Source organism: Geotrypetes seraphini, chromosome 3 (assembly GCF_902459505.1).
Source record: "Geotrypetes seraphini chromosome 3, aGeoSer1.1, whole genome shotgun sequence".
NCBI lineage: Eukaryota > Metazoa > Chordata > Amphibia > Gymnophiona > Dermophiidae > Geotrypetes > Geotrypetes seraphini.
The window spans coordinates 227,964,765-227,989,287 of NC_047086.1; the positions used below are offsets into that span (position 1 = coordinate 227,964,765).

The 24,523-nt window shown below is 46.4% G+C and overlaps 1 protein-coding gene across 4 annotated transcripts in view; it reads right to left on the bottom strand.

Annotated features, from left to right (window-relative positions):
* The window catches only part of DNAJC14 (DnaJ heat shock protein family (Hsp40) member C14), a 48,115-nt gene extending 25,130 nt beyond the window's left edge, over positions 1-22,985 (bottom strand). The window contains exons 1-2 of one of the 4 annotated variants that reach the window (XM_033937902.1): positions 22,809-22,985; positions 16,890-18,472 (exon numbers count right to left, since the gene is read on the bottom strand). In XM_033937902.1, the coding sequence (XP_033793793.1) occupies positions 16,890-17,891 (1,002 nt within the window). In that variant the 5' untranslated portion in view covers positions 17,892-18,472; positions 22,809-22,985. Of the gene's footprint in view, positions 1-16,889; positions 18,473-18,664; positions 18,748-22,651; positions 22,671-22,808 lie in introns of those variants that run through there. The other 3 variants (XM_033937904.1, XM_033937903.1, XM_033937905.1) reach the window with 3 other exon arrangements.
* Positions 22,986-24,523: the final 1,538 nt, after the last annotated feature.

Sequence of the window (24,523 nt, forward strand, 5' to 3'; positions counted from 1 at the left end):
TCGACCCTGTAGATGCAGTCCGGCCTGAGCATAGCAGAAAGATATGCAAGCAGCCAACCAGTTGGAGATGATGCGCTTGGAAACTGGATGTTCCAGCTTGTTTGGATTAAAGGAGAAAACAAAAAAAAAAAAAAAGAGTTGAAGCAGATCTGTGTGGCTTAGTCCTTTGCAAGTAGAAAGCCAAAGCATGCTTACAGTCCAAAGTATGAAGAGCTGTTTCTCCAGAATGAGAATGAGGCTTTGGAAAAACACACTGGAAGTACAATGGATTAACATAGAAACATAGAAAAAGCGGCAGAAAAGGGCTACAGCTCACCAAGTCTGCCCATTCCAAGTATCCCCCCCCTGAATTTACTTCCTTAAAGATCCCACAAGAGTATCCCATTTATTCTTAAAATCCGTCATGCTGCTGGCCTTTACCACCTGGAGTGGTAGTCTGTTCCAATGATCCACCACTCTTTCGGTGAAGAAGTACTTCCTGGAGTCGCCGTGAAACTTCCCTCCCCTGACTTTCAGCGGATGTCCTCTGGTGGTCGAGGGACCCATGGGCCAGAAGATATCATCTTCTGACTCGATGCGTCCCGTGATGTATTTATACGTTTCGATCATATCTCCCCATTCTCTTCTTTCCTCGAGTGAGTACAGTCGCAACTTCTGTAGTCTTTCACCATACGGGAGATCCTTGAGCCCCACGACCATCCTGGTGGCCGTTCGCTGAACCGACTCGATCCTTAGCACGTCCTTTCGGTAGTGTGGTCTCCAAAACTGAACACAGTACTCCAAGTGCGGCCTCACCATGGCTTTGTACAACGGCATCATAACTTCAGGTCTCCTGCTGACGAAACCTCTGCGGATACACCCCAATATTTGTCTTGCCTTGGAGGAAGCCTTCTCCACTTGATTGGCAACTTTCATGTCTTCACTAATGATCACTCCTAGATCGCGTTCCTCCGATGAAATTCTGAAACCACTTTAGGTAAGAATTTAGGATGAGTACGGAGGACCACCTTGTCATGATGGAATAATGTGAAAGGTGGGTCTGCTACTAAAGCTTGTAGCTCACTGACTGCGAGCAGACGTGAAAGCAATGAGAAAAAAAAACACTTTCCAAGTGAGTTATTTCAGATGAGTCGAAGCCATTGGTTCAAAAGGAGGCTTCATCAATTGAGCAAAAACAACATTGAGATCCCAAACCACTGGAGGCGGTTTGGCTTGACATTGAAAAGTCCTTTCACAAATCTGGAAACCACATGATGAGCAGAAAGGGGTTTCCCTTCTATAGGCTGAAGGAAAACAGCAATTGCATCGAGACAGACTCAAATGGATGTGGATTTGAGACCTGATTGAGATAAATGCAACAGATAATCCAAACTGAAGACAAGGAGATGAATCGAGGCTCCTTGTGATGAATGGAGCACCAAGCAGAAAATCTAGTCCATTTCTGTTTGCAACATTGCTAGAAGCCTCTAAAATGTCCTTGATAGATTGATTTGAAAAGACTTTAGAGTGGCAGTTAGGTTGAGAGGTACCAAGCTGTCAGATGTAGAGACTGCAGGTTGGGATGAAGTAGAGACCCCTGACTCTGTAAGCAGAGAGGGAAACACTGGTAGAAGTAGTGGCTCCCTGCTACTGAAATGAAGCAGAAGGGAAAACTATGGTTGTCTGGGCCACCGAAGAGCTATCAGAATCATGGTGGCATGTTTGTGTTTGACGAGTGTCTTGAGAATGAGAGGAAATGCATATAGAAACTGATGTCTATTCCAGAAGAAAAGCATCTGCCTCGAGGCGATAAGGAGAGTATTTACTGGAGCAGAACTGAGGCAGTTTGTTGTTGTGGGGATACACAAAGAGATCTTTCTGAGGGGTCTCCCACTGAGAAAAAATGTGATGGAGAGGCGAGGAATTGAGTGTTCATTCGTGAGGTTGCAGAAGACGACTCAATTTATCCGCCAGTTTTTCTCTCCTCAAATATAGACCGCTTTTAGAAAGGTGTTGTGAAGGATTACCCAATTCCACACATTTTGAGCTTCCTGGCAGAGAGGGAGAGATCCTGTTCCTCCCTGCTGGTTGATGTAGTACATGGCGATTTGATTGTCTGTCCGAATGAGGATTACTTGATCGTGGAGAAGTTGCTGAAAAGCTTTGAGAGCATTGAAGATCGCTCTGAGTTCCAACAGATTTATGTGACACTGACGAACTGTGGTGTACCAATGGCCTTGAGTACAGAGTAGTGCTGCCCGATTCAGGAAAAAAAATTTTGATTATATTTGATTCAGCCTATTGAATTGATTTTTCGATTTGATTCAATTTTCCTGCCCAATTGAGTGGGGGTTTTTTTTTTTTTTTTTCAAACATCCTGGTGGGTTTATTTTATAGCCTCTTCACCCCCTTTGCCTTCTCCTAACCACACTGGCGCTGTGGTATAAACAAAAAAACAAAACAAAAAAAAAAACTTTTCCTCTCTCTCTGTTAAAATCCTAGCTCACGCTCGCAGTCTAATACCAGCTTTGGCAGGATACAAGTTTCAAATTAGAGAATGACACGGTGACAAAATTCATCACCGTTCCCGTCCCTGTGGATAACCGCAGGAAATCATCTTCATGTCATTCTTTAAGGAGAGAGGAAAGAATCAGAGTATGAATGGCTACAACCACTGACCCGCAAGCTTTGCTTTGAAGAATGCTGGTGTAGAAGGACTGAGGTTGAAATAGACACTAGAAAATGACATGGGATTATTTCCCGCAGTTATCCGCGGGGACGGGAATGGTGATGAATTTTGTCACCGTGTCATTCTCTATTTCAAATCCGACACATTGTAATCACAAAACAGAAAATAAAATTTTTACCTTTTGTTGTCTTGTCATTTTCCACATCATGTTGATCCCAGGCTCTGCAGCAAACGTCTTCTGATAACTCACTTGCCTGGGTCTCCTGCCCATTTGTTGTTTTCTTCTTTTTCCATGATAACCATTCATCTTCCACCTCAGTCCTCCCCTTCCATTTCCCTTCCCTCCCCAGGAGGTCTGGCATCTTTCCTTTTTTTTTGTCTCCATCCCTGCAGCTGCAGCGATGGACCCCCAACATCCCCAGATCTACCATCTCTCCTTTTCTCAACTACCGTTTCATCCAGCATCGCTCCCTCCTTCCCCACCACCCCAGGGTCCACCATCTCTCCCTTGCTCTTCCCAACTACCCTCCTTATCCAGTATCTCTATCCTTTGTGTCCAACTTCTCTCCCTTTCTGTTCCCTCCCTCTTCTCTGTTTTTAGACCCATTATTTCTTCCCCACCCCCCAGTCCAGCTAGAATTAAAAATGATAAAATATTGCAATCTACTGAAATATTGAGATATATCTTAAAAACTAACACTGATCAAAATATATTCCCTCTGGATAGGGGAATCTTGGCATACACGTGAGTTTTTCAAGAATAGTATTCCAAACATCACTTATTTTACCCAGCTTTAAGTTATATTATAAAATGAGTACTTTTTTGTTTAAATATCTCTTTCTATAAGTTGCTTTAGACCATGCACAATCCCCATTGAGCCTACGGCAACCTAACATTAGTGTGAATCACACAGGAGGCCTCAAGGATAAAGTTGGACTCATATCTGAAATAAAAGCCATTAGTCAATGCTGAAAAATTCCATATCTTGCATTTAGCCACTTCAGCCACCAGGTGCTGCTGCTTCTGGCGAGTCGACTTCACGGCCAGGATAGCTTGGCTGTTCTTGTACTGCACCAGCTATAACATGATCTCGGCGTTCCAGCCCTGCTCCTAAGTGCACCGAAAGTCGATCTCGCAGCCCTCAGCCATCACCACCATGAAGTAGATGTGCTTGCTCGCATGCTCCATGCTGACAGTACCACAAAGGGCCGGGAGTGTGTCGGAGATCATTCCTCCCTGCCCCCGCGCCTGTGAACAGACACCATGTACAAAGCCCGAACCGCCATTTTCGGGCTACCCTAAGTGCTCGATAACCTGCAGTGGCATTGAGAGATAAAGGGGGGGGGGTTTCCTTACCTCAGTGGGTATCAGAAAATTGACGGTGAAGCGCACCCTTGGCCATAAGCACCGCAGCACTGACCCTCCCCCAGGCTGATTTTTTTTTTTAAACGAAATCGATTTGAACTGATTCACCCAAATTGAATCGGTGAATCGATTTGAATTGTGAATTGGGCAGCACTAGTACAGAGACCTTCCAGATGAGCCCCCCAAGCATAGGTCGAGGAATCTGTCGTGAGGACCTTCTGATGAGGGGTGTTTGAACCAGTAAACCTCTGGAGAGATTGGAAGAGAGCATCCACCAGTGGCGAGACCGTCTCAATGAAGGAGTCAGTGTAATGTGCTGAGAAAGTGGGTCTTCAGCCTGTGCCCACTGAGATGCCAGGGTCCACTGAGGAATTCGTAGGCAACGTCTGGCAAAAGGAGTCACGTGAATTGTAGAGGCCATGAAACCCAGGAGAACGATCATGTGTCTCACTGAAAGTGAAGTGAGGGATGACACTTTATGACAAAGTTGAATGCGAGCATCCTGACGCTGCTGAGGAAGGAATGCTCTGAGGTGCACAGTGTCCGGTACAGCTCCCATGAACTGTAGGATTTTAGAGGGTTGAAGCTGGGATTCTGGAAAGTTGATTTTGAATCCCAGTTGTTGGAAGAACCAAATAATCCGTTGGGTCGCTACAAGACCCCCCCTGAGATGCTGAATTGTTGATGAGCCAGTCGTCCCAAGTATGGGAATACCTGGAGACCATGGCTGCACAGAGCTGCTGCCACCACTACCAGGAACTTGGTGAAAACTCTGGAAGATAGATGATCTAGGCCAAAAATACAGTACTCTGTACTCAAAATGATGATTTCCCACCTGAAATCTGAGGAGCTTGTAAGAGGCTGGACGAATAGAAATGTGTAAGCCTCTGAGATTGAGGGAGCATAATCAATCGGTTTGATACTATAGACAGCATTCAAAATTAATCTCTAACAAGGAATTTGTCCAGGATAGGTTGCAGATCCCCGTCTTCTTCGGGACAAGGAAGTAACGGGAGTAAAACCCATGCTCTGCTGTTCCAGAGGAACCTTCTCGATGACATGTAGACAAAGCGGAGCTTAAGCTGCATGAAGAAGAATAGTGGTCCGGAAAGATTGAAAGGATACTCTTTTGTAATCAGAAAGAAGTGCAGAGAGAGGCCTTTCCAGATGAGAGTGAGGTCCTATCCTTGGTAGAAATGATGGAAACGACCCCCTAAGGAAAAAAAGAGACGAGAGAGGTAGAACGAGTAAGGTGTGCGAGTTGATTAAAAAGACTGAAAAAGCTTAGATGCAGCAGGAGTCTGAGGTTCATGCTGCTGTCATTGCTGCTGTTTCTTAAGAGGTGGCCTTGAATCAGGTGCTGCCTTCTGAGAGAAACACCTTTGGGAAGATGTAGGTGGTGTATAACCCTTTGCTATGGAAGGATTCGGGTTTGATCTGCTGACGGAGGCATGACTTCTCATGCTCAGACAAGTGCTTTGTAATTGCCTCAATAGGGTCATCAAACAACTCATTGTCTTGGCATAGGATGTTGGCAAGTCGATCTTGTAGATTTGGGTCCATATCTATGGTGGGGAGCCAGGTGAGACAGCGTATCACCGCCGAGAAAGCAGTGGTCCTGGAGGACATCTCAAAAGTATCTTATGCAGCCTGGACCATATGTATGTGAAGTTGTCCCAGAGTGGAATGCATATGCTGGAACTCTGTAAGGCAATGCTCTGAAAGGTACTTAAAAAGGAGGGCATAGCACTGACCCAATATTTGAGATATGATGTAAAGACAAAATTGTAGTTTAAAATTCTATTTGTCATAGAATTTTAATACAGGCGTCGGCCAAATTTATCCATGGATCTTCCCTCTCCGCCAGGTGGGACTGTAGCATAAACCTTGGCCAGATTGGTTGTTTTCAACGAAGACCTAACAAGAAGATATTGATGGGATAGTTGAGACTTTTCAAATCCTGTACAGTGAACCATTCGATATCGAGATACCAGTTTCGCTGGCACAGCAGGAAAGGAATATGGTGTAGCAAGATTTCATTTTAAAGTTTGAGTGAGAATGCCATTCATGGGTAATTTTAATGAATCTGAAGGAGGATGAGGTATATTCAGTTCTTCCAAATACTTAGAATATGTTGAATCAGACTGCAAAGTGATGTTAAGATCTTTACTCATTTGGCATAGAAATTGAGTAAAGGACATCAAAGCAGAAGAGGGGGAGATCCCATTGAGTCAAATGCGACCGGAAACCCCCTCAAAGTACGTCTTATGGCAGAGAAAGAGGGTGAAGCCTCTGTGGAATATTGAGGCCTGAGATCTGAATACATAGGCAAAAAAGAACCAGCTGGTGATGAAAAAACACAGGAAAAAGACTCAACTGACGAAAATGATTCTGCCATAGATTTCCTTGAGAAGGAAGGTGGCTGTCTCAAGGATTGTCTATGCCTCGAGAAACAAGGTCTGCCTCGAGAAGAGGACCTGGGTCTCAATTAATACCTCAACAGATGGTGTGGAGATGAACTGTGCCTCTGAGAACGAGGTACTGATCTCGAGTGCATGTCAATAAGGAATGTCGAGGAGTCCTCGCCCTGTGACTCGAAGGCAATGCCTTATGCATAGAGGTAGGGCTCAATAGTTGGAGATCGAAGTCAAGACACTGATAAGGACTCAGCTCCTTGTGCAGAAGTATCTCGAGGCACTCTCAAGGACTCAACTCCTTGCATATAGAGTGTGTTGGTTTTTCTCAAGGCACTCTTAAGGACTTGACTCCTTGTATTACTACCGAGTGCTCAGGCTGGCCTGCAGGAAGCAGGATCAAGGCAGGAGTTAATTTGGCAAGCATGTTACCAAACTCCTGATGCAGAATAACCCAACATACTCTGCAAAGCTGGCACCGAGACCACTGGAGCTGGTACAATTGGTGTAGCTATAGACTCCAAGGAAGACAACCTCGAGGAAGAGTGTTGCCTCGATAGAGACATGTGTTCTGGATATCCTCAGACCCACTGGTTCTAGAGGTGGTATGTCCTTAAGGGTTGGCTTAGCAATCGTACCTGATGGAGACACCAAAGATAAAGCACAGTTACTTACCGTAACAGTTGTTATCCAGGGACAGCAGGCAGATATTCCCACACATGGGTGACGTCACCGACGGAGCCCCGCAGCGGACAGCCTCGAAAGCAAACTTGCTTGAAGATCTCGATCTTTCGAGCACTGCACCGCGCATGCGCGCGTGCCTTCCCGCCCGAACTAGGGGGCGCATCTCCTGAGAGGATCCTCAGTTCAGATACCTAGCCAAGAAGCCAACCAGGGGAGGTGGGAGGGTTGTGGGAATATCTGCCTGCTGTCCCTGGATAACAACTGTTACGGTAAGTAACTGTGCTTTATTCCAGGACAAGCAGGCAGCATATTCCCACACATGGGTGACCTCCAAGCTAATCAAAAGGGACGGAGGGAAGTTGGCAATTTACGAAAAGAGATTTTGCAAAACAGATTGGCCAAAGCGGCCATCCCTCCTGGATAAGGTATCCAGACAATAATGAGAGGTGAAAGTATGAACCGAGGACCAAGTGGCAGCCTTGCAGATTTCCTCAATAGGAGTTGATAGGAGGAAAGCTACAGATGCCGCCATAGCTCGAACTTTATGGCCCGTCACTCGACCTTGCAAAGGAAGACCAGCCTGAGCGTAGCAGAAAGAAATGCAAGCAGCCATCCAGTTGGAGATTGTGCGTTTCGATATAGGACATCCCAACCTGTTCAGATCAAAAGAGATGAAAAGCTGAGGAGATGTTCTGTGAAGTTGAGTGCGTTGGAGGTAGAAAGCCAAAGCACGTTTACAGTCCAAAGTATGAAGAGCCGCTTCTCCTGGGTGAGAATGAGGTTTTGGAAAAAATACAGTCAGAACAATAGACTGATTGATGTGAAATTCTGAAACCACTTTAGGCAAGAATTTAGGATGAGTACGTAGGACCACCTTGTCATGGTGAAAAACTGTGAAAGGTGGATCTGCTACCAACGCTTGCAACTCACTGACTCGTCGAGCAGATGTGAGGGCGATCAGGAAAACAGCTTTCCAAGTGAGATACTTGAGGTGAGCTTTGTCAAGCGGTTCAAAAGGAGGTTTCATAAGTTGAGCTAAAACCACATTGAGATCCCAAATCACTGGAGGTGGTTTAAGCGGTGGATGGAGGTTAAGAAGTCCTTTCATAAAGTGAGAAATCATCGGATGCGCAGAAAGGGGTTTTCCATCCAAAGGCTGATGAAAAGCAGCTATAGCACTAAGATGTACTCGAATAGATGTAGTCTGAAGTCCAGATTGTGACAAAATGAAATAAATAGTCCAGAACGGATGTCAAAGAAGCAGATCTGGGTGGTAAATGACGTGTAGAACACCAAGCAGAGAATCTAGTCCACTTCTGACCATAACATTGTCTCGTAGATGGTTTCCTGGAGGCAACCAATATATCTTGAACAGACGGAGAGAATTGAGAAAAGTCTGTTATGCAGAAAGGTACCAAGCTGTCAAATGTAGAGACTGCAGATTGGGATGAAGCAAAGATCCGTGACTCTGCGTGAGTAGAGAGGGAAATACTGGTAGAAGAAGAGGCTCCCTGGTGCTGAGTTGAAGTAGAAGGGAGAACCAAGGTTGCCTGGGCCACCGAGGAGCTATCAGAATCATGGTGGCATGGTCTGACTTCAGCTTGACTAGAGTTTTGAGAATCAGAGGAAACGGAGGAAAAGCATAAAGGAACTGGTTCCTCCAGTCCAGTAGAAATGCATCCGCTTCGAGACGTTGAGGAGCATAGATGCGGGAGCAAAATTGAGGCAGTTTGTAGTTGAGAGGCGACGCAAACAGATCTATCTGCGGAGTTCCCCAACGAGCAAAAATTTGGCCAAGAGTAGGAGAATTGAGTGTCCATTCGTGAGGCTGTAGAAGACGACTCAATTTGTCCGCCAAATAATTTTGTTGACCCTGAATATAAACAGCTCTGAGGAAGATGTTGTGAAGAATTGCCCAACGCCATAATTTCAGAGCTTCTTGACAGAGGGAGTGAGATCCCGTCCCTCCCTGTTTGATGACATAATACATGGCTACCTGGTTGTCTGTACGTACAAGAATCACCATGTCGTGAAGGAGATGTTGAAAAGCTTTGAGAGCATAGAATATCGCTCTGAGTTCCAACAGATTGATATGACACCGACGGTCTGCTTGAGTCCATAGACCCTGAGTACGAAGATCGTCCACATGAGCTCCCCATGCATACGTTGACGAGTCGGTTGTGAGGACTTTCTGATGAGGAAGAGGGTGGAACAGCAAGCCTCTTGAAAGATTCAAAGAGAGCATCCACCAACGGAGAGACTTCCGAAAAGAAGGAGTTATGGAAATCAGTCGAGTTGGTAGATCCACTGATTGCTGCCATTGGGATGCCAGTGTCCATTGAGGAATGCGAAGGTGAAGTCTGGCAAAAGGAATCACATGAACTGTAGAAGCCATGTGACCTAGCAGAACCATCATCGTTCGTGCTGGAACAGTTGAAAGGTGGAAGAGTTGTTGAGAAAGCTGAAGCAGAGCGGCCTGACGTGGTTGTGGAAGGTATGCTCTCAGATTGATAGTGTCCAGAGTTGCTCCTATGAACTGGAGAGACTGAGAAGGAGTCAACTGAGATTTGGGAAAATTGATGTGAAATCCCAAACTTTGTAGAAAAAGAATAGTCTGTTGGGTCACTGCAATAACCCCTGAAAAAGAGGGAGCCTTGATGAGCCAGTCGTCTAGGTATGGAAATACTTGTAGACCCTGGTTGCGAAGAGCTGCAGCCACGACCACGAGACATTTTGTGAAAACCCTGGGAGAAGAAGCCAATCCGAAGGGGAGAACTCTGTACTGTAGATGAAGGTTTCCTACTTGGAATCTGAGGTACTTGCGAAATGCTGGATGAATAGGGATACGAGTATAGGCCTCTTTGAGATCGAGGGAACACATCCAATCTCCTTGATCCATTAACGAATATAAAGTTGGCAGAGTGAGCATTCGAAATTTCTCTTTGACTAGATATTTGTTGAGAGCTCTGAGATCCAGGATTGGTCGCAAATCCCCCGTCTTTTTGGGAACTAGAAAATAACGGGAGTAGAATCCCAAGTTCTTTTGGAGAAGAGGAACTTCCTCCACTGCTCGTAGGAGAAGAAGAGCTCGAGCTTCTTGAAGAAGAAGGGGGAGATGCGACTGATTGGAAGGACACTCTCTTGGATGGCGATCTGGAGGTACCTGAAGGAGTCGAAGAGAGTATCCCTCTCTTATGATGGTAAGCACCCAGAGATCTGATGTAATGAGCTCCCATTGGTGATAAAATGTGGACAGGCGACCCCCTATGGGGAGGAGAGAATTTGGGAACAGAGAAATTTGAATGCTCAGGTCGAGATTGTCAAAAAGACTGAGCAGGCTTGGTGGCAGCAGGAGTCTGAGACTTTTGTTGTCGCTGTTGTTGAGGAGGACGACGAGGAGGAGGTCTGGAAAAAGCAGGAGTCGTTTTCTGAGGATAACGACGTGGAGTCTGCTTGAAACCTCTAGTTGGTGCAGGTTTCAATTTTGGACGAATGAGGGAAGCAAAAGAGCGTTCATGTTCTGAAAGACGCTTGGTAGCCGCTTCAATAGAGTCATCAAATAACTCATTTCCTTGACAAGGAAGATTAGCCAATCTATCTTGAAGGTTAGGATCCATGTCCACAATACGCAACCATGCTAAACGACGCATGGCTACAGCAAAGGCAGATACTCGAGATGAGAGTTCGAATGCATCATATGTAGCTTGTAGCATGAATAGTCGTAACTGAGAAAGAGTCTTAAGGATGAGTTTAAATTCTGAGAGACGAGTAGTAGAGATATCCGGGTAAAAAGATGGTAAAATCTTCAGAAAATGATTGAAGTAGGATGTAAATATATAGCTATAATTAAGAACTCTATTTGCCATCATAGAGTTCTGATATAAACGACGTCCAAACTTATCCATGGTACGACCTTCTCTCCCTGGAGGAACTGAAGCATAAATTTTTGAAGGATGTGCTTTTTTTAAAGATGATTCTACTACCAGGGATTGATGAGAAAGTTGAGACTTTTCATAACCTTTGCATGGAACAGTTCTATAACGGGACTCCAATTTAGATGGAATGGCAGTGATTGAATAAGGAGTCTCCATATTACGAGTAAATGTCTGTTTCAGAACAGGTGTCATAGGCAATCTGAGGGACTCTTTTGGTGGATGAGGCAGCTCCATATCTGCTAAGTATTCAGGAGTATACTTAGAGTCTGAATGAAGGTCCAATTTGAGAGCTTGACCCATATCAAAAATAAACTTTGCAAAAGAAATGGATTTAGGATCAGATGTTTCTTCAGGTGAGACACTGCGAGATTTAGGAACAGTTGAGTAGGATGGAGAAGCCTCTCTAGAGTATGGAGAAAGTGGTTCTGAGTCCAGACGTAAAGTCATAGAAGAAGCCGTACTGTGAGGCGGAGTAAGAGAATGTTTCCTCTTTAGGCTTCTGGAAGGAGAAGTACCAGGTGTACGTGGCACAGAATGGGTCGAGGTGTGAGGTGAACTGTCTCGACGTGAGTGCTTCGACGGTGATGTCTTCGGTCGAGAAGGGCTTCGAGTCGATGCTCGATGGTGTCGAGATCCATATTTCTGCTTCGAAGAATGAGGCAGAGAAGTCTCAGTATCCAAGGTCGAAGACTCCTTCCGAAGCTTGGAAGCAATAGGTCTCGAATGCTTCGACCGGTGCTTCGGAGGAGGTGAGTCTGGAGAAGAATCCGATGAAGAAACTTTCTTCGGTGTCCTTGATAGGCCTCGGGACACTGGAAGCTTCGGTTGAGTGACAGGCTGATCAGTCCGAGGCAAGGTCGAGGACGGGACCAATTGAGCCACTAAGGAGGAAATCTGAGTGGCGAGTATAGATTTCAGCATGTTCTCCAGCATCGGCACCGAGACAGAAGAATCTGACCTCGTAGGTGCAGCAGTACGCTCCGAAGAGGGCGACCTCGAAGGTGAGTATTCCCTTATCTTGGAGGTACGCTTAGACGAAGGACGTGTCGAGGACTCTGGTGGCTTCTTGGGTATGGTACCTGAAAGAGAACCCGGAGACTTACCCCCCGTAGAAGACTTTGTGGATGGTAGTGTCTTCGAGGGAACCGAAGCAGGTAAGGTCGAGGCCTTCGAGACCGAAGTTCCAGCCGGAGTCTGGGTCGAGGCCTTCGAGACCACAGGTGTCGATGTCGTCGGAGTCGAAGCCTTCGAGACCACAGGTGTCGATGTCGTCGGAGTCGAAGCCTTCGAGACCGGGGCAGCCGCCGAGGTCGAGGTCGAATCCGAAGGTTGCTCCATGCCAAAAAGTTGAAAAAAACTGAGCACACCGGCGCCGAAAAGCTCGTGGAGTAAGGGTGAAGCAACGATGACAGTCTTCTGGGGAATGAGTAGAACCCAGACACTGTAAACAACGGCAGTGGGGATCGGTGACCGAAATCACACGATTACACTGGCGACAACGTTTAAACCCGGTAAGAGGCCGGGACATGGAAAAAATAAAGTCCGTGTCGAACGAAAGAGCGAATGGGCCTAGGCCCAAAGCTCACCGGCCGGACAAAAATAAAAGAAAATGTTTTTTTGTTGTTTTTTTTATAAAAGAAAAACCGAAAAAGAAGAGCACAGCGACCGAACTTAACTAAAGAAAAGAAAAGAAACAGCCGCGGTGAAGAGAAGGCAATGCTGCAGAGATAGAAAACGTGTCTTCTTGTCTCCGCGGAATTAAACGAACTGAGGATCCTCTCAGGAGATGCGCCCCCTAGTTCGGGCGGGAAGGCACGCGCGCATGCGCGGTGCAGTGTTCGAAAGATCGAGATCTTCAAGCAAGTTTGCTTTCGAGGCTGTCCGCTGCGGGGCTCCGTCGGTGACGTCACCCATGTGTGGGAATATGCTGCCTGCTTGTCCTGGGATAACGGCGCCCCAGGGGAAGAATTAGCTGAGCTCCCCGAAGACTTCCCCATTGAGGAAGGTTTGATCGAGGTCGAAGATTTTGACCCCGGAGAAAACTGTCGAGGTTGGAGCAGGAATGGGATTCAAGGGCTTAGGCAAAGGCCGACATCAATTTGAAATTGTAGCACAGCGGGCGCCTGACTCCAAAAGTGGTCAGGCTACACTTCGTAACCCTGTGACCGGCCGGGACTGGAATGAAACACGGGTGCGGCAAAATCAAGGCCTGCAGGCTAAAGCCGCAAGTAGGCTCCACAGTGACACGAAGAAAATAAGAAAAACTAATTTAACGTGCAAATAAACACAGCGACCCTGTAAAGAAAATACACGAGCCGCGGTGAGAGAAGGCACGAGAAGAACTAAGTCTAGCGCATAGCGTTGAAATGAGTGACTTGATGGTTCCGTGGAAAACTGAGAACTGAGGAGACGTGTGCCCTATGTCGGGCGGTAAGGCACTTGCTCATGCACGGTGTGGCAGTTGAAAACTTTCTTAAAGTTTTACAAGCAAGTCCGCTTGCGAGGCTGTCCGCTTCTGGGCTCCATGGATGACGTCGCCCACATGTGAGAATATGCTGCCTGCTTGTCCTGGGATAAAATCACTACCACAATGCTTGGAATGCTTCTGAAAGTTGATCTTCGGGCTTCCAGTCAGACTCCTATGCCCGACTATACCTCTACCCCTGCGGACCAACAGATGCACACTGGGACAGGCGGAGGCGAGTCACCACCAAGTCTCCTAAGGGGCCCAACAGCCTGTGCTCCAGCCTTGCTTAACAGTAGGCGAGACCACCTCAGGGATGGCTCTGAGCTCCAGAGAAAACTACGCAGGCTGGCTAACATGTACCCAGTGGGATCGACCTGTCAGCTACAGCCTGAAGTCTGTGAATTTTCAAGCAGGCAGAGCTTCAAATTCACTCCAAGCACCATTACCTTAAAAAGGGACGAAATTACATTGAACTAAAAATTAAAGAATGACACAGTGGCTGTTACCCTCCTCCGACACAACCGGAAACAGGAAGTTGCGTCAGAGAAGAAGATTCAACTGAAGCAGCCGAGAACGCGACTTGTTGGAAAGCGTGGCGCTAGGAGAAGAAAAATTAAATTCGGTACATAAGGTGAGATGGTGGGACGCGATAATCGGGCAGGAGGGGGCTGCTGGACCGTGTGATCTGTGACTGTGCATGTTCCCTCACAGTAAGAAAGAGGGAGTGAAAGGAAGAGAGATACTAGACCAAATGGATGAAGAGGGAGACAAATATTGACAAAGGGGAGGACAGGCAGGTGAGCCAGATGCTAGAAGCAGGGTGGGGGAGAAAGAGGGAAAGAAGCTAGATGGTGTTGGAGAGGAGAGAGACACATTGGTGTGGAAGAGGAAGAGAGGGGAAATCTGGACACAGGAAGGTAACAGAAATAGAGGAGAAATTATGTGCATGAGGGCATAGGGACAGAGACATAAAGGGGAGATATATGGGGATGGTATATGGACATGGGGTGGGGGGGGCAATGCCGGACACAGGAGGGAGTATACAGATACAAAGGGGAGATATGGGGAAAATAGGAACACAGAAGGGAGATGGTTTATGCGGATGGGATCAGATGGTTTGAAGGGGACAGGGATTGAGCTGGTGGGGTTGGGGACTGAGCTGACAGGGGACCAAGTCCACAAGGACAAGCTCATGGGGACGGGGACAAATTTTTTTCCCGTGTCATTCTCTACTAAAAATAACAACATGGGGAGAGCAGAACCCTCCCTGCAGGCATGCGTGCACAGTAGGTGGCTAGAGAATCCAGTGAAGTACAGCAGAAGCAGAGTGAGAAATCCGGAGTGGATTCCTTCTGTAGCAGAACGCAGAAATGGGGAAATAACCCATCTCATCTGTCTAGAACAGTGATCTTAAACTTGCGGCCCTAGGTATGTTTATCATAATCACAAAAGTAAAATAAAACAGTTTCTTCATCATGTGTCTCTTTAGCTATAAATTACAATATTATTATTAAGACTTAGCCAAAAGGAAAGATTTATAAATTATAAAGAGTTTTACCTCATGCAAAATTGTCATTTCTTTAATAAGACTAACTATTTTTTCTGAGGCCTTCCAAGTACCTACAAATCCAAAATGTGGCCCTGCAAAGGGTTTGAGTTTGAGACCACTTGTCTAGAATGTCTCACCTATTGCACTGAAAATATAATTAGAGTGATTAACTCCATGCAACAAAAGGCAGGTGTAAAATGGTAGCCAGAGCTAGCTGGTTGTACAGCATATGGAAGTGAGGTTTATGTGTAAAGGGCTAGATTCACGAACCTGCCCGATTGGGACTGATCCGTGTCTGATTCGGGCAGGTCCGATGGATTCTTAAAATTGCAATAAGCAGATGGGGGGGGGGGGGGGGTGATCGGAGAACGCCTCCATCTGCCGGCACAGATTGCTGCTGTGCCATCCCAACACTTGCGCAGACCCTGAAAGTAGTGAGAGGAGAAGCAGCCTCATGTCACTGCTGTCAGGGCTTCTGCCGGCTTTTTTAAATTTTATTTTTTTTTTTTTAAATTGGGCAGTTGCGTGTATTACACATGAAAAATAACTGCTCTATTCAAAATAAAAAAAATAAAAAAGCTCCCCCACTGAAATGCCTCCTTCCTCCCCAAACCCCTAAAAAATGCCCCCCCCTGCAACATTGCCCCACAAAAGGCAGGAGGGATGCCAACTCCCTCCTGCCATCTCAAACGTCTTCTGCCCTGCCCGCCTCCCTGTAGCTAAGCTAGACCAGCCGGCTGGCCGGCCTGGGCCCAGCCCACCCACTCTCCATATATTTTTGGCCAGACTTCTTTAGACTCCTCCCTAAGGAAGTCCCTGATTGGCTGAGGCGCCCCAGGTCCATCCAAAGGGAGGCGCCCAAGGCACCTCAGCTAATCAGGGCCTTAGGCCCTTCACCATGCATCACATGATGTACCAGGGTATGGCCTAAGGCCGCACTTGCATTGGAGGAGGTCTGGAGCAGGAGGGACTGACCACCCCTCCTGCTCCCAACGATTTGAAAAGTAGGGGAGGGGATGGGCCCAGCCAGCCGGTTGGACTAGCTTAAGCAACAGGGAGCGAGGTCGGCCAGGCCCGGGCAGAAGGGGTTATACATGGCAGGAGGGCGTTGCCCATATTTGTTGCGACATAAATTATGGTTGACTCGTGTTTGGGGGGCATCGCCGGGGGTGGGGGGGGCAGGTTAACACGGGCCAGCCGTGACTTAAAAAAAATAAAATTTAGCTTACTTTTGTAGCCCAGCGAGCCCATGGTTTAAACCCGCAGGTTAAAACCACAGGCTCACAGTGCAGGGCAGAGCAGGGCGGCATTCGGGTTGAGCAGGCAGGAGACAGATCAGGGAAGAGCAGGTTGGCATTCAGGGCGAGCAGGCAGATTGGGGCAAAGCAGGGCAGCATTTGGGGCGAGCAGGCAGGGCTTCTATGGAGCTGGAGAGTTGGAAAGACTTTTTTTACTGGTCTCCAGCAGTCGCTTTTTGGGTTGATTGGCCAGCCCATTCGGTTTTAAAATTTTGGATGGTGAATCGCATCCATGTCCACTTTGCATGCGTTTTTCCTAATTTGCACGCACGGATTCGAAACGGATCGCAGGAGAGATTAGTGAATAGTGAAGGGAAATCTGGTCGCAAAATCGATCGGTACACGATTGGTTTGCTTTGTGAATCTAGCCCAAAGTTAGACACCCAAGCAATATCTATAATACTGTAGAACACATGTAGCTTTCCCTTACTTTTGTTCAGAAAGTGCAGAGTGAATTTTACTAAAAGTAAGCTGATTTTGTTAATATCATGGCAACTTGGTAGCTTACCAGTACAGCCAGCCGCCGATAAGCTTTTTTCAGCTCTACATCTGAGGCAGTCATTTCCACCCCCAGGGCATTGAAGGGATCCAGATCTTCTTCTGGTATATCTGCCAGCTTTAGCAGCCTTTCTACCTCTTCATTTGGTTGGTAGCGCCCCTGTGTGCTAGCTGAGTTAGACCTGAACACCGGGATCTCTGTATCTGTCCGTAACCTCTTGGAAGTCCAAAGCTGTAGCTTCCATTTTTGCAGCAGATTGGCCAAGTACCTGCAAGTCCTTGTGCCCTTCAACCAGGTCCAGAATCTCCAAATAAAAGGCAAGCCAAGATCAGATATAAAATGAGTAGTGCCATTGTCACTCCTGCCGAGCTTTACCATGGCAGATGAAAATGCAGACTTTGCATAGCACCAACAAAGCCGTAGGCAACCTAAGGCCACCATGAGCATCAGGATAAGCAGTGCACATAGCATCTTCAACAAGCGAAACATCAAATCACCCCAGCAGCAGGCCCAGTGCTTCAATCTGACCGAGACACTTCTCAGTTGCTGAACAAAGCCCTTGTGGGCCTGCAACAAGTCAACAAACATTCTGAAGCAAGAAATGCAGATCTGGAGCAGCCTCTCCTCTTGCCTGTGAAGCTCAGGTCTCAGCAGTCGTTTCCCCTCAGCCTGAGTCTTCTTCCTTGTAGGTTTGTTCTTCCCATTGGCTGAAGAGGGGGACTTTCCTTCCTTATTGGAGTTCTCTCTCCAGTCTTCCTTATCCTTCTGGGAAGAACGGTTCTTTTGCCGCCGATCCCCTCTTTTGATGCCAGTTAACCTTGAAGAATCATCAATGTCAATGTGATCTTCACACTGTCTTGTCTTCTCAGGGCCATCCATCATAGTCATCTTCACTGCCTCTTTGAGGCCTTTGAGATGGCCACTGTTTAAGTCTTCAGTCCCTATTGTGCTGGACATGGAAGACAAGTGATAGCAGGTGAAACTGCAAGACAATGCCCTTTCAGAATACATCGCCAAGGAGTCACAGCCATTTCCCTGATAGCTAAAAGGTGGTCTGTAACTGGATTCCTGTGCAAAAGTAGCTTCCTTACTAAATTTAAAGTGCACATTTACATTCTCAAAGTGCAGGCATTCAAACTGTTGATAGAGGTGCTGTTGTTACTATAATCTGATGCTTCCCTCTTGAAAATTCCCCTCCTGTGTCTTCCCTGGTTCCTTGTGCACATTCTCCATCCCTGGACAGCCCGACTCCTTCACTGGATGCCTCAACAGAAGGCCACGACCTACAAGTTTCTATTTACAACCTCTTCTCTGGTCTGGGACTCAGGTGATGCTCTATATCACATCTCTCATCCCAGTGAGGGCATGTCTGCTCCATGTCTTCTGAGCCAAAGAAACACCTGCAGATCTCCAGGCTATTGCCAATTATTCCCAAAGATTCCACTGACCCTGAAAAATGTTGAGGAGCTGGACTGGAAATAGCCTTAGGCACATCACTTAAGATGCAGTGCCTGACATCTGCGGTTGACTAAATGGAGAAGCAATAGACCCAGGAAACGCCTTGGTGCTCCAGAAATGGTAAGAAAGAAAGGCTGAAAAGAAGGGAAGAACAATTAATATAAAGCAATCTAAGAAAAACAAGAACAAAAACGTACACAGCCCTATAAAGAATTTTTTCTCCTAGTTATTGGTAATGTTTCAAAGTATGTTCTACTCTTATATAGTTAGTTGCCTGTCTAGCAAAAAGGGCACCTTTGACCACTGAAGGTAACTACAGTATTTACTTTATTTTCATGAATTCTTCCTCTTCCCAAGGTCTGTCTTTCCATATTGGTAGCCAATGAAGTTTAAGTTACAGCAGTCATTCCTAATTTTGATTCTGCACAATAAAAGAAAAAAGGTACTTAAATACAGAGAGATTCTTTTTTTAAAAGAAAGAACGTTTAAGTTAACACGTTAGTGCACGGTTCTTGGAATGTGCTACACTTACCAGGTGGAAAGACAGATTCTAACACCTATATCTTGGTCTTTTCTTCTCAATGTGCTATTTTGAAAACTGGGGCATAGCTTTATATCTACACAATCAAGAAACAATGACCAGACTTCTATGAAAAGAGTAGGGTGTGATATAGAAAATCAGAAATTGACTCGACTCCAGTATAAAAAAAAAGTAGTAATTAATGTCTACTCTCTCAAGATGGTATGCACTTGGACTGCAGATAAACATTTTCATGCCACTATTTCGTTCTATCAACTTAAACAGGCCCAACCAGTAGTTGCTGGGTAAAAAATACCAAAATGAATTGAAATCATACCCAGAACAGTAGTTAATTAGAAACAATCAATATCAAATATTCACAATCTGAACATCAAGAACCAATGGGCTCTCCAGCGCAATTTTCAAACCATAATGCATTTATTATGTAAGAGCATTTTGTCTCCTTTAGTTTCCCTTCCTTCCCCCAATGCCCTGGCATCTCTCTCCTCTCATCTCCCCCTCCATTATCTGGCATCTCTTCTTCCTTTCTCTCCTTCCTTATCTGCATCTGCCTCCTTCTTCCCTCCCCCCACATCTCTATCCCCCCTCCATGGTTTGGTAGCTCCTGTCCTTTCCCTCCCTCTCATTGTCTTGGCATCTCTTTCCTCTCCTCTCCCTGTCTTCTTTCTCCCCTCTCTCTTCACCAATTGGGTGCAGCAGCTGTTCTCTTCCCTTTCCCCCAAAAAAATTGGGTGCAGCAGGCGGAACATTTCTCTTCCCTCTCCCCCCAAAAATGGGTGCAGTAGCAGCAACATTTCTCTTCCCCCTGCCTCCATCTCAAAAACGGGTGCAGCAGCAGAATATTTCTCTTTCCCCCTCCCCTCCCCCATTCGGTGGTGCAGCAGCATTTCTCTTTCTATCCCTCCCAGCTCACACACCAGGTAGAGTCACTAGGCAAGTTGTAAGCTTCCCTCCCATCTTCCTTAGGTCAGCAATGGAGAGAAGCTTACTGCTGCTCTTCCTTGCTTCGGACCTTCCTCATTGCCGGGTCCTATCTTCACGGAAACAGAAAGTAGGCAGGACCCGGCAGCGAGGAAGGCCCGAAGCAAGCTTCCATCAGTCGTTGACCAGTCTCCTGCCTTAGCCCGTAGCGAACTCAAGGTTCGGGGTTCTAAGGTGTGCATGCTGGCTTCCCTTCCCCCACCCCCCTGGGACATAACTTCCGGTTTCGGAGGGAAGAGAAGGGAAGCCAGCACACACACCTTAGAGCCCCGAAGTATGAATTTGCGTCTCCAAGCCGGTGAGAGGTGTTTTTTTTATGTTGAGCGTCGGCGGCAGCGAGATTCGCGTTAGATGACAGCAGCATCTAAATTAGCTGGGCACAGCGCCCAGTTAAAAGGCCCTGGGGAGAACACTGGAGGAGGTGGGACCGCCGGATGATGGAGATAGGAAGGGAGTGGTGAAGGAGAAAGAATGGCAGAGAGACTAAACATGTTCTTTTCATCAGTATTTACAAAAGAGGACACATCCAACGTACCGGAACCTGAACAAATCTTCAAAGGAGACCAAGCAGAAAAATTAACATCCATGGAAGTAAGCCTCGAAGATGTTCACAGGCAGATAGAAAAACTAAAACCTGACAAATCACCGGGCCCAAATGGAATCCACCCTAGGGTACTGAAGGAGGAGATAGCAGCACTACTACAGCAAGTCTGTAATCTATCCCTAAAAACAGGCGTGATCCCGGAGGATTGGAAGATAGCCAATGTTATGTCCATCTTTAAAAAGGGATCAAGAGGTGACCCAGGAAACTACAGACCGGTAAGTCTGACCTCGGTTCCGGGGAAAATGGCGGAAGCGCTGATAAAAGAAAGCATCGAGGAGCATCTAGAAAGGAATAAACTTATGATAACAAGCCAACACAGTTTCTGCAAGGGAAGATCGTGCCTGACAAACTTATTGCACTTCTTCGAAGAAATTAACAAACAGATGGACAAAGGGGACCCCATAGACATCGTATATTTAGACTTCCAAAAAGCCTTTGACAAGGTATCCCATGAACGCCTACTTCGGAAACTGAAGTACCATGGCGTAGAAGGAGACGTACACAGATGGATCAGAAATTGGTTGGCGGGTAGGAAGCAGAGAGTAGGAGTGGAGTGAAGGGCCACTACTCGGATTGGAGGAGGGTTACGAGTGGTGTTCCGCAAGGGTCGGTGCTTGGACCGCTGCTGTTCAATGTATTTATAAATGATCTGGAAACAGGGATGAAGTGCGAAGTAATAAAATTCGCAGACGATACCAAACTATTTAATGGGGCTAGGACTAAAGAGGACTGTGAAGATTTATAAAGGGACCTGAACAAGCTAGGGGAGTGGGCGACGAGATGGCAGTGAAGTTTAATGTAGAGAAATGTAAAGTCTTGTACGTAGGGAACAGAAACCCAAGGTACAGCTACACGATGGGAGGGCTATTATTGAGTGAGAGTACCCAAGAAAGGGACTTGGGGGTAATAGTGGACAAGACCATGAGGCCGTCGGCACAGTGCGCAGCGGCCGCTAAGAAAGCGAATAGAATGCTAGGTATAATCAAGAAGGGTATTACAACCAGAACGTTGTATCGGGCAATGGTGCGCCCGCATCTGGAGTACTGCATCCAATATTGGTCACCGTACCTAAAGAAGGATATGGCGATACTCGAGAGGGTTCAGAAGAGAGCGACACGCTTGATAAAAGGTATGAAAAACCTTTCATACGCTGAAAGATTGGAGAAACTGGGGCTCTTTTCCCTGGAGAAGAGGAGACTTAGAGGGGATATGATAGAGACTTACGAAATCATGAAGGGCATAGAGAAAGTGGAGAGGGACAGATTCTTCAAGCTTTCGAAAACTACAAGAACGAGAGGGCATTTGGAAAAATTAAGAGGACAGATTCAGAACCAATGCTAGGAAGTTCTTCACCCAACGGGTAGTAGACACCTGGAATGCGCTTCGAGATGGCGTGATAGGACAGGGTATGGTACTGCAGTTCAAGAAGGGACTGGACAATTTCCTGAAGGAAAAGGGGATAGAAGGGTATAGATAGATGGTTACTAATAGGTCCAGGACCTGATGGGCTGCCGAGTGAGTGGACTGCTGAGCATGATAGATCCCTGGTCTAACCCAGCAGAGGCATTGCTTATGTTCTTATATCCAGGCTGAAAGCCCACATTTTTGAAGCTGCGTTTAGGTCCTAACCCAACCAGTTCGTAAAGCATCCACTTTTTCTGCTTATTCCTTCCACAGTCCCCCACCCTATCCACTTCATCATTCCACTTCTAATTCCCTACCTGATCAGCATATATGGATTCATCCTTTAGTCTGGTGTATCTGTCATAATTAGGTTTTAAGCTCTATTGGACATGGACTATCTCTTGCGTGTTCAATCTACAGCGCTGTGTACATCTGATAGTACTACAGAATAAATTGCTGTTGTTGATGGGCAAGCCACTTAACCTTCCACTGTGCTAACATAAGACTTACTTCACCAGGGATATGAAAATACATATCGTACCTGAATGTGGCTCACACTTCGAGATGCTACTGGGGAAAAAAAAAAAAAAGTGACTATACTAAATTCAAAATACATTCCCTTCCCGAACCCAGCCGATAACAGCGTTCTCCGCCCGTTCAGGGCTGCATTGATCTCCCCACAGACAGCCAGAATCCCACAGGTATTCCTGCGAACCAACTCCAGTGCCTAACTTCCGCCTGGATCTCCTCCTGCAAGATACTATCACACACAGAGAGAAGTACCTCCATACGTGCACACTGCACGCTCTCGAGCGTCTTCCCTCTGGGGAGTTGTGACGGGGGAGGGAGTGCTGCAGATACAGGGAAGAGGTAAACAAGCAGGATATGGAACAGAAAGCGCTGCACAGCCGAGGGCAACATGTGATAGTGCAAGACTTACAGAGAGGTTAGAGGTCAGAAGTCAAAGAGATGGTGACAAGGATGCAACAGTCACTACCCAAAAGCGCTCGCTGCCTTCGGGGGTTCTCTTGCGATGAGGGGGGGGGGGGGAGAGTGGAAGTAGCCAGCCGCCCTCGCTCCCGCTTTCTGTCTCCAGCGTCTCATTAGCTGCTCCTACAGCCAAGCCTTTATCTTTCGCCACCGCTTCCGTCTTTTGAGCGAAAGGCAGTTCACGTCACTTCCGGACGGCACTCTCGCGACGCTGGCCATGGGGAGAGAGTTGTGTATTGTGGATCCATGCTACAACTCTTTCCTGGCGCGAATCATTCCTTAGTGGGTCTTTTTCAAACTTAGACGCGTTAGGGTTTATTTGTCTACTGGTCTCGCTTAACAAAACTGTGATAGGTTAGGCCAGGGGTAGGGAACTCCGGTCCTCGAGAGCCTATTTCAGTTGGGTTTTCAGGATTTCCGCAATGAATATGCATGAGATCTATTTGCATGCACTGCTTTCAATGCATATTCATTGGGGAAATCCTGAAAACCCAACTGGAATAGGCTCTCGATGACCGGAGTTCCCTACCCCTGGGTTAGGCGATATTTAAAAATACATACAGGGCTCCAGGGATAGCGGAACGCTTCTTTGGTTGGTGGAATCCAGTTCCACCTCTTGCCCCTCCACAAACTCCGCCCCTAGTTCTCACCACTGGTTGCAATATCAGGTCGTTTTTCCATGCTAGTAAGCATCTTGTTCACGTGCATAACACATACACTCAAAACAAGGGCTTGTAGAACAGTAATAGGGAAAAGCAGAAGTGGAAACTTCAAGAAGTGAAACCATCTATAGCATTACAGAAATAGAAACTAAAATGTGCAGAATTGGAAACCTCAAGAAGAGAAACCATCTATAGCGTTACAGAAATAGAAACTAAAATGTGCAGAATTGGAAACCTCAAGAAGAGAAACCATCTATAGCGTTACAGAAATAGAAACTAAAATGTGCACAATTGGAAACTTCAAGAAGTGAAACCATCTATGGCAGTGCTCTCAAACTCAAACCCTTTGCAGGGCCACATTTTGGATTTGTAAGTACTTGGAGGGCCTCAGAAAAAATAGTTAATGTCTTATTAAAGAAATGACATTTTTGCATGAGGTAAAACTATAGTTTATAAATCTTTCCTTTTGGCTGTCTTAATAATAATATTGTCATTTATAGCTAAAGAGACATATGTTCAAGAAACTTATTTTATTTTTGTGATTATGATAAACATAGCGAGGGCCTCAAAACAGTACCTGGCGGGCTGCATGTGGCCCCTGGGCCACGAGTTTGAGACCACTGATCTATGTTGTTACAGAAATAGAAAGAAAAATATGAGATATCAGAGACATACTTTTCCAAAAGCTGACCCATTTCAATTAACATTCAAAATAAAAAGCTCCTTTCTACCTTTCATTGGCTTATTTTGTATTTCCATTTGCTTTGGTCCCACATCTCTTTTCTTTTACCCCCCCCCCCCCCCCCCCCATCTTTACAGGGTCTCCTATCCATTTGAAATTTCATCTCTCTCCATGTCCCCCATACAATTCCTCTGTTTTATTAATCCTCAGTCCCTAAACTCAGACTGTACACTGGAATCACAAATATTCTGACAATTTTGAAGAGAGGATTGTGGGGTGGGGCACTCAAGCGGCAGGGAAAAGTGGGGGTGGGAAAGAGTG